The 16,498-nt window shown below is 29.9% G+C and overlaps 2 protein-coding genes across 2 annotated transcripts in view; one reads left to right on the top strand and one right to left on the bottom strand.

Moving 5' to 3' along the window:
• The window catches only part of LOC119675624 (chymotrypsin-2-like), an 8,936-nt gene extending 895 nt beyond the window's left edge, over positions 1–8,041 (bottom strand). Inside the window, exon 1 of the mRNA XM_038086830.1 lies at positions 7,985–8,041. Within this exon, the coding sequence (XP_037942758.1) occupies positions 7,985–8,041 (57 nt within the window). The remainder of the gene's footprint in view (positions 1–7,984) is intronic.
• LOC119684633 (ATP-sensitive inward rectifier potassium channel 12-like) lies at positions 2,494–10,870 on the top strand (the record flags this gene model as incomplete). Its single annotated transcript, XM_038098713.1, is given in 2 exon segments — positions 2,494–2,786; positions 10,311–10,870. A coding segment is annotated over 1 exon segment (356 nt), but the record flags the coding sequence as incomplete, so codon positions are not given.
• Between the last annotated feature and the right edge of the window lie 5,628 nt (positions 10,871–16,498).

Here is a 16,498-nt window from a genome sequence, read left to right as displayed (position 1 = left end):
AGTGGCTTGCTGTCACCGTTGGCAGTCTAGAGCCCCCTTTTTATCTTAGTAGTTTAGATTTAATGAAAAATTGTTATATTTGAAGTAAAGAAGTTTTCAAAGTAGTTTGTTATCGATGCGTCAAATAAATAATTTTTCTGTGTTGTTTGACCGTATTAGTGACTGTATTTGTTAAAAAAATAAGAATATTGAAATATAACTGTCAAAAGCGTTCGAAACAGATCTACGACCAACAATTTTTTGTTCTGAAAGTATATGAAAATGGTCTAAATGACCATTTTGAACGACTATATAATAATAGCATATACCAGAATGAATTATTATAATTAAAGCGCGGGTATTTCGACAAATTTATCTTTAGAAATGCAGTTGCAGACTGGTTGAGTATTTTTTTTTTGGAATATTTAAAAACATTAGTGTCCCGAATAAAAAACGATTTCAGTTCTGGATAAGCATAGAGTGAATCACTCTTAAGATATAGTCTTAAACATTCGAAAACGCTGTTCATCTAGTTTCTAAGTGCTTGATTAATAGCAATTATAACAATTTTGACATTATTGATATGATATTATCTATTGAACAATTGTATATTTGATTCATTTAATTATATTATATTCATTTGTGTTAATATGAACTTCAATTCATCTACAAAAAATATTCATAGTCGTAGAACTGTAATATTTAATTGCTGGCCAAATTATCAAAGTTAGAGGAAATTTTGTTAAAATTTGTGTCTAAAAAAATTCAATCCAAAAAAAGAAAACGATATAGAAGGCGGCAATACTTAGTCTGCTTAATAAAAAAAATATGCGTCAAAATTAAAAAAAAAAAAAAAAAATAAAAGTAAAAAAAATAAATTTGGAGAGTTATCTCTTGATTTTCAAGCAAATATTTTACTATATTTAGCAAAAGTCAAAGTGGAGATAAATATTTGATTTTAGCTCTAATTTAAGATGAACAATTTAGTCTCACAAAGAAGAATTATATTTGGAAGAATTATATCGTAAAATATTGATATAATACACAGTTTAAAAACAATCTATTTCATACTTTGGCTTAATGTTTGCTTTTACTAATTATACTTTTTATACTAATCGCTTTTACTTTTATATTTATTATTAGGATTTATTGAGTCCTTTGGTTCGGTACCATTTTTCTCACTCTCCGACTAATTAATTTGGTTGTAGTAATAATCTTATTTCATAGATATACTGAGTTTTGTCTGAATAAAGCTTCGAGGTGGTAATATAAATATTTCATCTATTCTTCTGCTTCCTCCATAATTTAGGCGCTTAATTTGTATAACATAGAATGCTTGCAATTTACGGATATTATTCAGTTTATGTAGACATAAGTACGAGGTTGACGTTTAATTTCTATACTAGTAAATTACTATATGTGGAACTCGAATTTCTTCTAATCTAAATCATTACTTACTACTCGTATAAACGCGGTTTATCATATTATAGATAATTGCAATTATTTAGTAAATAATTTGTTCATATTGGTTAGTGAGCTAAATTGATTGTAATAGCTCACCCACACACGGCATTTCAGGACTGCGGAATATGCACTCGTCTGAACAACATTTCAACAACGGTTGCTGAGGCAACATCAACAACATCAACAACATCAGCGCAGTTTATGAATTAATCTCAGTGCTTGAGCAGCTCAGTAGCGAAGCGCTCATAAAATATCGTATTATTGTATATTTATTATGAGATATGAAAGTGTATGCAAACAAGCAAAGCAAGGCAAGGCAAGGCAAGGCAAAGCAAAGTATAAAGTATAAAGTATCTCGTGCAAGAGAATAAAAGTTTGTATCACGCGTACTGAGGCGACGCGGTACGTTGAGCATATGCCGGAGCAACATTTTCAACGATTTTGGAAAATAAAACCAACGCAACGTCTACAAATGTCAAGTTAATATGCGAATGTCGCTCGTTACGGTAACATCAGCAACGCTTCTGTGCGGCTTGTTTCCACCTCCAGTGTAAATTGTAAATAGGAAGTATCTTTCGTAGTTGTGTGACGCTGAGCAACTGTTGGTCTATGCCAACTATCTGACCGACTTGATTGTATCTACGACTGTGGCACTGACAAGACGCAACTCTTGCAGACAACGACGCGTGCTAAACGAATTTATCGAGTCGGCCGATTAACAAAACAAATCGCGTGTTGCCATTATTTTTATTTAAAAAAAATTCAAAAAAAAAATATATATAAAATATATATAATATATACCATATATATAATAATTTATAAATGAACTTAAAGTACAAATCGAAAAGTCGAAAATTTCTGTCAATTCCTCAATTTTGCATTTGTGGACGACGACGGTTTGCGTGTGTGTTTTTGTTTATTTTTGTTTAACAAAAATGTTTTAAAATTTCAAAAAGTTTTAAAAATTGAAAAATTCAAAAATTTTCATAATTTATAAATTTATTAATATGCAAAAATAAAAATTATTTTGATGTGCAGTTATTTTAATAACTAAAAATTCAGAAAGTGCAATATTTCGAAAAGAACATTCGTTTTGTTATTCCATTTATTTGCTTTTGTTGAATAAAAATATTTATTAATATAAGAAAGGTTTTATTTATTCTCGTTTTGGAAATGTAAATAATTTGAATGTTGAAAATTTGAAGTGCAAATTGAGTTTTAAAAAAGTAAATATTAATAAAAGATTAAATAAAACGCAAGCACAGAGATAAGAAAAGCTGAAACAACAACAATGTCAAAGATTTTACGTCGAGTTCACATCATTTATTTTTCTAGCTGAAAATGTAAGCAACTACTGTATATAGTATAATTAATATTATGAATATTAAAATAATTTAAAAAAAATTAAAAAAAAATTAAAAAAAAAATTAAAAAAAATTTAACAAATTCAAATAAATTAAATTTATTAACTATTATAAATTCAAACAAATTTGATTTATTAAATTTAAAAAATAACTAATAATAAAAATACCTTTTATTACATATACTAACATTAATGACGGACGACCTTAGCTGAGTTGTATTAAATTTTTAGAAGAAAATAATTGGTTGAAGTGCTCGGTAGTGTTCCCTATATATCTTGATTTTTCGAAGCAATATACGCATAATTGTGTTTTAAAGAATAATTCTCTGGTTATTATTACATATTATTATTATTAATGAAGACATATTCACAAATTAACGAAAACGTAGAAATCAGTCACAAACTTGATTAGCGACGGATTTCCGGTTAATTGTTCTGTGTTATCGTTAGTCGTACCGAAATGGTATTTGGTAAATATGTTAGTTGAGCCCACTCCTTCTAAAATATTGGTTTGTTATTTGGTTGGTTTAATTGAGTGGACAAAGTGGTCTCAGTGTTTATAAGTAGTGAAGTGTTTTAAAATTCTAACTTTTGAAATGCTGCTGTGATTGAAAATATGTCAAAGAATAAGACTATCTAGTCTAATTTTAAAAATAGTCTGAACTTAATTTCGAATTTTATTATATTATAACTAACATATATCCATAATACGGTTTCGTGATTTGAAGGCAATTTTTATATCTTCTTCAACTGTTGAAATTTTGGTGTATTTGTGCTTTCTAAGTATCAAAGATATTTCTTTTTTAAATTTATTTTAAAATACTTTAATTTAAAGTATAAATAAAATCTTTCAAAAGGATTATTTTTCTTTCCCAAAGAAATATTACAATTTTGTTATAATATTCATAATCAAGTATTATTGTATTCGAATACAAGTAAAAAAAATTTATTTTGATAAATATACAACTACTGTATATATACATATATATATTTAACGTTTTTTTAATAGTCACAGTGTTATATAATTATATAGTATATAATAAATTCTTGAATGTGAGACTTACATTAAAAAAAAACAATAATTATATTATTTTTTGTATAAAAATTGACAGTAATTTCATGAGAATGAATTGTGTTTAAAAATTATTTAACTAAAGCATAAAGGATATGAAAATATATTGACAGGTCCTTCTTCTACATATATATGGGTACCATAAGTTTAAATTTATATTCTGTAGATTTGTTTTATTATGCATATTAATAAAAGTAATAAAATTTTCAAGAACTATATAAATATCTAAATTATTGAACGTTTGCAATTCCCTGATTCGACATTCTTGTCTGATTAATTTCTGATTAAAATATGTTTTGAAAATTTTATTTTATGTAATAAAAATCAGATTTGTTTATAACAAACTCGAACTGAATAACATTACATTCTGAGTATATAATCGCTTACATGACTTAAAGTTAAAAAATTAATTACAATTGTTAATTAAGTTGAATTTTAGGGCAACCATGCAGCCAAACTCAGATACAATATTTACCCATTATATTTATTTGAAAGTATTTTGACAAACAGTTTATTTACAATCAAGAAATTAAAGTAAAATTTTGTAATTAGTTATATACAAATAATGCAATCTAAATTAAAAAGAGTGGTATTAAATATTGCTATTAATGTGGTGAGTCTAACATCTCAGTCTCTTATTAACTATACAAATGTTAGTATATATGTATGTACCATGAATTTGAAACAAATGCTAAAAAGTTTTCTAATTGATTTGATACTGAATTCTGGGGATTTGAAAATGTCCAATCTATTACTACCTTTTCTATTCAAAATAGACATCTTTTTATAGGATATAAAAATCTTAATTATTATGAATTTAATTTAAAAATATTTATGTTGCTTTATATGTGTGTATATGTGTATAAATAATATTAAATATAATAACCGGGATTAAATATATATATAAATCATTAAATATAAATGATACGAGATTCTTCTACTACATTGCTCGGTTTAGAATTGCATTCATACATATTGATAGGTAGAAACATTTCCGAAGAACCAGAAAATTGTTCAAACTCATTATTATTTAATTATGAAATATATTTTTTACTTTTAATGCATATTTCCGTAATACATGTAATATTAAATTAACTACATTTTCTACAAATTGTTAGATTTTAAAATATCCAAGTTAAGTACCAGATAAAAATATATGCCACTACCAGATAACATGTGTTAATTAGATTGTGTCGGGTTTGTAGGATATCAAAAAGTGTGATGATTGCGAAGTTCGTAATTTTATTTACTCTCATTTATTATATCTCTTTACTTATTAAATATACTATACTTATTTAGTATGTAATATAGAAATTGTATAACTAATATACGTATGTAGGTAAGACGCTTTTTGAAGATGTGAAGTAATAAATGTAATTGGAACAGTGGTCTCACTAAGATTTTATCTCTAGGTGAAGTTTTTGTGACCAATTATCTTAGTCATTATAATAATTTAGATAGACTATTAGAATAGATACAATATATAATAATATTTTAATTTAATATTATATACAGTCAAACTTCCATAACTCGAACTTCTATAACTTGAAGTTTCTATAACTCGAACTAAAAAGGGTGCATGCAAATCTGTTTCCATAACTCGAACTACTATAATATGAATTTCTCTATAACTCGAATAAAAATATTGTCACTTGCCGATAGGCATGTGGGAAAGTGCATTCTATAAGTCGAATTTTTGTTTTAATAATGAATCCATTTTGGTGTTAGGGGAAGTCCTTTATTCCAAATCAAATATTTGATTTTTCCTTTCTTATCCTGCTTCTTTGTGTAAATACCAGTCGCTGGAAGCGTGGTTTAAAGTAAATAAACTAACTTTCAATGCTACTCTTAACGCTTATATTGAGCTTGAGAATGAAATTTGTACATCAAGCTTTCCCACGGGTGACGATATTATTGAGCATTATAGCTCAGAGTTGATCAGAGTGGATCCGATTCTGAAATTGTTCAAATACCCTTCCAAGAATTAAGTAGAAGACTCATTCAAAATTCTGAATTTTTATTTACAAACGAATGATACTTCAACTGGTGATCACTATAAGGCTATGACTAAATTGGAATCTTTTTCTACTGAAAAAATCCCAAACCCTATTTTTGAATATTTTACATTATTGTAACTTCTATGCTATATTTGATTTCAAATAAATAAATAAATATCTTAAAATGTAATTCAAGTTTCTCTCAAAAATAAAAAAAATTCTCTAATTCGAAGTCTCAATATTTTCGGATGTTTTCTTTGCAAAATGGTACTTCGAGTTATGGAAGTTTGACTGTATTATTTGTATTATATTTATTTTTATTTTTGAGTCTTAATAGATTTACAGTAATGCTGTGTAATATTCAGTTTTAATTTTTCCGAAAAATCAATTTACATGCTTATTGTATATTGGAACACAAGTGGTGGTACGTGACTGAATTGAATGATTTATAGATTAATAAAATATTATTTATCTAAAATTTTTTTTTAAATAATGGTTTTACCTAGAACTTAAAGCAATTAATCAATTGAATTACTGGAGAGTTTTTTTGAATAGCGTCAGTTCAACTTTCAGTCAGGGAGTAGTCCAAAATATTTTAATGATTTTGAATGTAGTTTTTTAACACCGATAATACATATTTAAAGGCAACAATTTTTTTCTCACAGAAATGACGTCACTTATAAATGTCATAAATATTATTGCAGTTTTAATAAGTTCTCAAAACAATTAATATAATTTTTAGAATAGTTTAGTAGAAATAAGTGATTGCTAGAGTTAGGATTTAAAACAATAAAAAATTGATAAGAAATAAAAATCAGTTCGAATTTGCAAAAACTTTAGTGGAATGTCTTTCAGACCGCAAATTATAAAATAATTAATTATGTAAATAATTTAAAAAACTTTAATATAAAACAAAATGCTTGTATTTGAATTTATAATAATTTTAAGCGATTTTAAACAAATTCCAATAGTCTTACAGAACTTGTACTATGGCAAAATAAAAATGCCTGAAATGATAAATCTTCATTGTGAATATATTTTATTTTTAAAGTGTTGCTAATATATGAATAACTAAAAAGATTATTAATAATAGTAATAACAATTAAAAAAGTGTTAAAAATTTTGGTGTGTCAAATAAAAATTATTTAAAGAAAATTACTACTTCTTTTAAATTTGATAATGCAAAACTAAATCAAAGTCAAACAAATCATAATTAGTATTTTTAATTTATTTATATGTTCATTTTTAAAAACGATAATATATGTTTATATGTATCTCTTGATATGTATACTAGTTCTTTAGAAAGTAATTCACTTTTAATAAGTTGTATGTTTCCCCATGTATTTCTTATCATATGTATGTTAAAGTCATATCAATGATTAAGTGCTTACAGCTAAAATATATTGCAAAAGCTCAAATGTCCGATTACACTTATAGTAAATCGATATCAGATTTTGAATTAATTGTGATAATAAAAGTATTAAACTGGTTTATGATAATATATATTTTGTCTGTAATTTATTTTTCCATAAAATGGGATATACAGTAAGACCCCGCTTAACGCCTGGGATATGTTCCATCAAAGTACAGCGTAATGCGAAACAGCGCTAAACGAGGCTATGTTAACATGTAAATATTGGGGTTAGGGGAAAATTATAGAAAATTGCTTAGGTATTAAATTTAATAATTATGTTGCTTTTAATAATAATAGAACCAAATATTTATTTCTTACAAAAACAAAAACAATGTTATTCAGTCTATTCTGTGATTCCAATCTTCTGCTTTTTTGTCAAGAAGGCATTTAATGTAGTTTGCGATTTTTCTTTTGCGTTCTGTTAGAAATTGTTTATAAGTGGATAAAGCATCTATAACACCCCGTCTTGCTTTTGAACTCCTGCCAAAATTTGGATCAATTTCAACAAATTAATTTATAATTTCAGTTGTAGTGGTCTTTTTCACAAACAACATCAAAAGCTCCTTTTGCTCTTCTTCGGAATTACTCCTATCAATATTTTTGTTTTCTTCTTGCTAAATTAATTTCTTGAGCTCATCATTAGAAAAACTATCTGCTGTTTCTTGAACTATTTCTTTGACGTCTTCCACTTTTACCTCATCTAAACCGGATTGTTTCGCTAATTCCAGTATTTCTATCACTATTTCATCCATATCGAACGAAGGGTTCAATGTCTTCGCTCTTACTTAAATCTTGTCAAATGTTCTTCTGTAATCTCTTGAAAGATCTTTCTGTTATCTCATTCCAAGAAAGGTTTATGTTTTTTACAACATTCATAATATTGTAGTTTTTCCAAAATTCTCTTATTGAAAGCATCTCTTCTCCGTCTGTTTTTTCAAACATCTGCTTAAATGTTCGGGTTGAAATAAAAGAGCGCTAAACGAAACAGCGTTAAGGGGGGTCTTACTGTATATGGAATTTGGAAATAGAATTCTTCTTAATTACTTGTATACAACTGCAAGTTAATAGATTAATCGTAAGTTTATGAAGGAATGCTTGGGATGTGATGTCTCTTTACTTTTCGACAACTCTCAATTTTCAGTTATTTGTTTCTAGAAATTTTAAAAAGTACTCATTTTTTGTTTTCATTACTTCATTTGATTAAAAAGAAGAATATTTGTAGACAAAAAACCGATTTACATTCAATTTTTAATAACTACTGTGATTATACATCTACCTGTAGCTTGCCTCATTTAGGACGTTGCATTTGAATTCATGCAAATGGAATTACTGATAGAGTTGAACACGTTGTTTCGATGGTTAAACAGTTGATGAATCGATGAATTAAAGTGTTTTTCTAGTATTATCACATTGTACATTGATTTCAGATTTGCAGAGACTATTGGCTTTAGAAAGTTTTCGGCAAGATGCATCTCGAGTTAATGTTATATACGATAAGTTTAAGCATTTAAGCATTTCAACGGTATTTATTTCAATAAATTCATTACTATAAAGAAACATCCACTAAAGAACCATTCATAAACAATCGATTCCGTCGAGCATACCAGTACAAAGTGGGTTAAGGCTTTAAGATAGAAGTGATGGAGTGCACTGACTATTATTATTATTAATTAATTAACATTTAACCAATAATGAATTTGTCAACAACATATTAAAGAATTACTGTTTTCATTAACTAAAAAAAAAAATTGGTCTTGCTTTAAGATAATGTATCATACGTGTATAACAGCCGTTGCTAAATTTTGTGACTTTCTTTATAAAGTACTTCCCTATACAACATATTCGCCATATTAAGCACTTTGAGATTCTACGATATTTATGAAACTGTAGAAATTGCATGGGAAAAATAAGAGACTATTTTGAAGGGTTGGGCTCTTTATGTAATTCAGGTTATTGTATGGATGAACCATATCGACTGTGACAAATGCTATCATGTTCTAACAACATTGCTTCCTCTCTCACATTCATTCATTCAAATTCATCTTTTAAACAAAAATGAATAATGTATGAAGTATATACTAAATAGATATAAAAATATTCAAAAAATACTTAATATATTTTTTTTTTCTTTGATATCTTTAAAAATCGATGACGTGCTGTGATTTGCGAATTTTTAATGAGCGTAGCGTATTAATAAATTTAAATGCTGACGAATGCGTAACTTGCTTACGTATGAATTTGTTGACACTGCATTCCTGATTTTGACTTTATATATTATTTATTTTATTTGTTTTTATTTTGTTATATTAAGATATATGTATATATATATATATATATATATGCATAAGTGACTTTATTTTGATATGTCGAATTATTAATGTGGTATATCGTTTCTTGGCGCTTTTGGACGAGTTGTGTGATTCACTCGCCAATATCCAACGAAGAAGATTCGGGTTTTTATTTCAAGTCAATTATGAGAAGAATATTTATAATGATTTTGCATTTTAACAAGAAATTCAGTGATATGTGTGTATATTCGAAATTGATAAAAAGTAAACAAACTCTGAAAGCTCAGCATTATACACCCTATACTACACTTAAGCTTGAATAAACTTAAATTTTTACCTGTTCGAACTGGTTAAAAGCAGTTATAATTACATTGAACTAGTTAATACTAGTTTGTTGCATTAATTTATATTCGGCGTCGAGTATGTATGTGCCATGTGGTATGTAAAATATAGTAGCTTCATAAATTTGCTTAAAATATGTTAAAAATGTGAGAGATTCATAAATTACACCCTGTATGTGTCTTATATTATTAGTAATCTTTTGGTGCTTCCCCATATTATTGTTTTGTTATAAATTATTCGTACGACTTAGCGAGTTTCGGAACGTAAACAATCGTCAGAGTTTCTTTAATGAATGCTTTTTAACTGCTTAGTTTAATTACTAAAAAATTAAATATTTTTAAATTCAATGTTATTGAAATATTATAAATAAACGACATTCATTTCTTTACAGTTTACCGCGCGAATTCAAAAATTTTCAAACGCACCCAAATACTTGGCACGCAACTAACTCGATGATTGTGCTCGGCTTGAACAAAATTGAGTATTGCAAAAATAGTTTGCAAAATTTTTGCTGTAAATTGCCAAAATATTGCATGCATTTATCGAAACAATTGAATTTATATACGAGTGCACGCAAAGAACCACAATCCACAGAATGATTATGGACAAAACAGAAAATATAGGCGAGCACGCCTGGACAAAGTTACTCGACGATAAGGATAGTACAGGAAATGGAGCTGTGATCGTTAGAATGACAAATTCCGACGGTAAACTTATTAGTGATAGGCACACAATTGGCCAAAAAGAAACTAGTCCACTTACAATGGATCATCTAGCACCGATTTGTGGTAAGGACGGCGGTGACAGTGTGCTTGATGGTGGTGACGGTTGCGGTGGTGGTAGTGAAAATAGTGCATCAGTTGCACGTAAAGAATCTATACTCGGTACATTCCATAAACATTTAAGAAGATCACTGAAAGCAGTTAGCGAGTCACCGGGTCCTATAACAAGGTAAATTTTATATAAGATATTTTAAAGAATATTAACGCTATAAAATTATTAAATTAATATAATTTGAAAAGTGAAAAGTCATTTCTCGTATTGATTGAGTAAATCTTCGTTTGATGTTGTCCCTTAAATACTTAAATATCTTTTGAAGTCCAGTTAAAAATCATTTAAGAGTGAAATATCTAATGGCATAAATTATAAATAAATAACTAATGAACGATTCTCTTATAATTAATGCGATTATAGTATTGACTTTCTCAACGTGTTCAGGATGCTTAATTCAGTAAGACAGCTTTTAAATCATCATCAAGCTTTATTATTATATTATGTATTTAACGTCGTAAAAATATAGCAAATGTACCACCAGCAACTTTACAACCAGCACCTGTGTCATTAAAACTCTCCAGCGACTTAAGCATATCACTGATCTCAGACGAAGAAGAATCACAACAAGAAGCACAAATAACACCAGAAAAACTATTAGAACAGCAGCCACACTTATCAGTACAACAGATACAGTTGCCGCTAGCCAATTCCACAGATGGACGGAACGTACCAAAACGAAGGAAACTACGTTAAAGTGAAAATTGGTTTCCGTCGAAGCAAAATGAGAATTAAGAATAGTTTTTATATGAAGTTATTTTATGCAGTATTATGCCATTAATCTATATTTAAACACGACACGGGTATCAATGCAAGCTGTAAGGTTACGCGAATTGATGGAGTAGTCGCCTAACAAACAAACTCTTCATAATGTAAAAATTGTTGGCATGCATCTTAGTATATTTTATATTGTCATTTTTTAATAATTTTTTAGAATTTGTTAAATACAATATTCAAACTCGGAAAGCTATACGTGCAAGGCTAAGCCAAAGTATACCGACTGACTGTGTAATACCTTTTAAGAAGTATTTATAGAACTTGTGCTACAATGTACTACGTTTAAATATAGCTTATTTAGGTTTATTTTATGCGATTTGTATTTTGACAAATTTTTAATTGCTTGGTCCTTTTACTTCTGTTAAAAATTGAATTTAAGTAAGATTTTACTAAATTGCTCGGTTGATTTTTCATAACGAATAATTGTACATTTAGTAATTAAACTATTTAATTTAATTTATTTCTCTATATTTTTTTTTATTTTTTTTTTTTTGAAGTAAGTTAAGATATGGATGTATATATAGTGGATCAAACTGAATTATTTATATAACTAACTCGTTTATACAAAGTAGAACAGTACTCTATATATTGTTTATAATATTATTTGGCAATATGAATATTCATTCATATATAATTTTGAATCAACGTACAAACATTGTTTTGCTTTGTAAAGTGATAGAAGATAATGAAAAATAAATTGAAATTTATACAAATTTAAAAAAAAAAAAAAAAAAAAAAAAAAAAAAAAAAAAAAAAAAAAAAAAAAAAAGAGATATATTTCAAGGTGTTCGAAATAGTGCGCGCAATTTGAAACCGCTCCGTGACTTTTAATGTTTTTGACCGAAAAAGCGTCGGAAGTGACCCGAAAATTGCTAAAATCACCTGAGCAAGTAACTTTAAAGTTTAAACTATTAAGCTAGTATACTATTTCGGGGTGAAAAGTGAAATTTTTGTAAATTTAAATCACTGTGTATTCTAGCAAAGTAAATTTAATTTGCAAAATCAGTTTGATAAATTTGTTTTTCCATCTTCCATCACATTCACTTAAAACAGCTGATAGAGACAGCACTTGAAGCCCAAAAGCTCGAAAATAATATAAGAAAAACAGTGTTGCACATCGATAAAAAAAACAACACTAATACGTGTTATTGTGTAATAGTGTAATAAATTTTTGCTAAATAATTTTTTTTTCTAAATTTTTGCTAAATAATTAAATTACATAAATAAGCGAAAGGACGCATAAACTATAAATTAACATCATTTCATATTAATTTTTATATATTAACTAATATTTATATATACTTATATAGTTGATTCTTAGTGAAAACTAAGGATCAGTTAATCAGACTCGTGCGGTTTGGTACGTTTTTAGCGTTCTTATTTTCGGTCGCGAGTTCGGCGCGACAATATGGATTGCTCGAAATGTAATAAGTCGCTTCGCAATGATAGCTTCATAATATGTCAAGGGGCATGCCAAAAACGATTCCACCGCACGGTTAAATGTAGTGGCTTAGACGATTACGCGGAAGGAGTTTTGGATAGGCCCTTTGTAAGATTTATGTGCGATGACTGCTTTACACTCATCCACAACATCGATGAAGTGCTTGAAAAAATGCAACGAACAATGGCAAAGGATGGTCAACGCTTCTGTGAACAACTGGGCGAATACAAAAACCATTTCGAAACAGCACTAGCTAAAAGTCATGACAGCTTAATGCAAGCCCAGCAAAAAAGCGAAAATGAGCTAAAACTCTTGCTAACAGCAGTCGAAAAAAAATTCAGCCAGCGTTTGGAAAATATGAAAGAAGTGAAACGGGTATGTGAAGAGGGTGCCATAGAAGTTAAAAAATTTCGTGAAATTGCAGAAACGATAAAAACCCATAACGAGAAAGTGCGCGATGAAATCGAAAGCAATAATAAGCAAAACAAAAAAATTTGTGAAGAGCTAAAGGAAATCCAAAGTAACGCTTTACAGCCGCACAGTTCAAAGCAAGCTTCATATGCCGAAGCACTAAAAGCAAACAAACCCAAAAGGGTAGAAAAAGTGCCAGAATTCAGAAAAGAAGTGCCTCTCGTGATCAAACCTAAATCCAAACAAAATATTGCAAAAACAAAGCAAGACCTAAACAACAAGATAAACCCGGAAAATTTGAAAATCGCTAACATCTACGAAAGAAACAACGGCACCATTGTTATTGAGGCAGAAAGTGATTCCGAGCGTGAAAAAATAAAATGTGCTGTAGAAGGCGCTATGAGCGAGAATTATGAAGTAAAAGTTCCAAACTCTATTAAGCCACGATTTACTATATCCAGAATCAGTTTTAAATATAACGAACAGGAAATTATCGAAAAATTGCGAAAACAAAATCAGTGCCTCTCTGATTGTGAACTAAAACTAGCAAAAATGTACGAAATAAAACGAGATAATAAAGTATTTTACAACGCAATATTTGAAACGGACTCGAATACTTTCACAAAAGCTATGGAAGCAGAAAAGCTAAACATTGGCTGGGAAAAGTGTAAAATTTACGATGGAACGGATTTAATGATATGTTACAAGTGCCAGGGCTTCAACCATAGAGCGCCTTACTGCAGGTACGACGAATGTTGCCGTAAATGCCATCAAAGACATCGCACTCGCGATTGCAATGAGGAGCCGGTTAACAAATGCATAAATTGTATACGTGCAAATGAGAAACTAGGCTTGGGCCTTGACGAAAATCATGCAGTGCTTGACAAAAACTGTCCCGTGTATCTCAAAACACTTGAACAGAAGAAAAAGAAAATCGGATACTAGCAGAGAACAAACAAATCGTGCAGTCCTCTCCCTGGGCCAAAAGGGTTGAGCGCTGGGTTCACAACCCGCCTCGTCAAACATATTGTGACTCATCATCAACCAAACAAAAAACATAAAACAAGTCAAAAAAAACGGAAGCGTGATATAATTCTGGGAACATGGAACGTACGTACGCTGCTGAGAGCAGGAGCACTACAAGAAACAATTAAGCAAATGGAAAAGTACAACGTTGACGTGCTAGCGGTCCAAGAAGTACGGTGGCAAGGATGTGGTGCAACGGTACAAAATTCCGTTTTAGTGGTAACGCTGAAAGGTCTGGTAGGTCGGGGACTGGATTTCTGCTCAACAAACGAGTGGAAAAATCGTTTTTGGGCTTCAGACCAATAAATGACAGAATATGTGTAATCTCCCTTAAAGGACTGTTTAGCAAATTTACGCTGATAAATGCCTATGCTCCAACAGAAGACGCAGATGATATCGCTAAAGAGACCTTTTACACAGACTTAGACGAGACATTGAACAAAATTCCATCACATGATACAAAAATATTACTTGGAGACTTCAATGCAAAAATTGGAAGAGAACAATACATTTCTAATGTAGCTGGCTTACACTCACTACACACCGTGTCATCAGACAATGGTAAACGGTTATGTCAGCTCGCAACTGGCTCCGGTATGTACATTAGCAGCACGCATTTTCCACACAAAAACATACATAAGGGGACATGGCAGCTACCAGGCTCAACAACAGCCAACCAAATAGATCATGTTCTTATAGACCATATTAAGAAATCGTTTATCCTTGATGTTCGTAGCTGTAGAAGTGCGAATGTCGATAGCGACCATTTTCTGGTAAAAGCCACAGTAAGACAAAGTCTAAAGGGCGTGCGTAGAAATTACGGATCTAGAAGGAAAAAATGGGACGTTGACAAGTTACATGATAGCGAAACGGTCCATCAATATGAGCAGAGAGTAAACGAATCACTTAGACATATCACGAACTATACCAATATAAACGAGCATTGGAAAGTTTTTGCAAATTCAATCACAAAAGCAGCAGAAGAAACCGTTGGTGTGAAAAGAAATCGTAGACGCAACAATTGGTTTGATAACGACTGTGCAGTCGCAGTGGAAGCTAAGAATGTAGCCAGGGAACAAATGTTAAAAGACAACAGCACTACTAATCAAAACAACTACAAAAACAAACGAAAAATAGCAAATATAATATGCAAAAGAAAAAAAAAGAAGACGTCAATAGAGAAATCCTAAACATCAATAGGGATTTTGCAGATCGAAATGCTAAAGGTTTCTTCCACAACATCAAGCATCAAACAAAGGGTTTTCAAGCGCGAATCAACATGTGTAAAGACAAAGATGGGGAACTACTAGTAGAAAAAGAGGGCATTATCAAAAGATGGCAGGAACATTTTCAAGAACTTTTCAACATTGTTTCGGAAAGTAATAACCTATCCTTAACAGACTTAGCTACAAGTACAGAACAAGAACCTGAACCCAGCCTTGAGGAATTTACAGAAGCCATAAAGCAAATGAAAAACGGAAAATCACCCGGTGAAGATAGTATATCAGCAGAGCTCATTAAACATTGCGGAGAAAGCGCAAAAATAGAGCTGTTTACATTAATCAAGCGTGTCTGGGCTGAAGAAAGGCTGCCGGAAGCGTGGCTCACTGGCGTAGTAGTACCACTGCACAAAAAAGGTGACAAACTAGATTGTAATAACTACCGAGGCATAACGTTGTTAAGCTCATGTTACAAAATTTTTACATGCATTTTAAACAAGCGACTAAAGAATGCAGCGGAGGAAATCTTAGGTGAATACCAAGGGGGCTTCAGACCGAATCGTTCAACGACCGATCAAATATTCCTGCTTAAACAGAACTTGGAAATGAGTTATGAGTTCAATGCAGTAGTGCATATCCTTTTCATCGACTTCAAACAAGCATTTGACAGCATCGATAGAAAAATGATACAGGAAGCTCTACAATCACTCGGGATCAATCAGAAGCTCATAAAACTAATAATGATTACATTGTGCAATACAACTGGAAAAGTGATAGTGCAAGACAGTCTAACAGATGCCTTTGAAATTAAAAGTGGAGTGAAGCAAGGTGACTCGCTTTCAACTACCATTTTCAACCTAGTCCTTCACGATG

This window comes from Teleopsis dalmanni, chromosome 2 (genome assembly GCF_002237135.1).
Source record: "Teleopsis dalmanni isolate 2A chromosome 2, ASM223713v2, whole genome shotgun sequence".
NCBI lineage: Eukaryota > Metazoa > Arthropoda > Insecta > Diptera > Diopsidae > Teleopsis > Teleopsis dalmanni.
The sequence above is the reverse complement of the archived record's forward strand: the minus strand, read 5'-3'. Positions and strand labels throughout refer to the sequence as shown.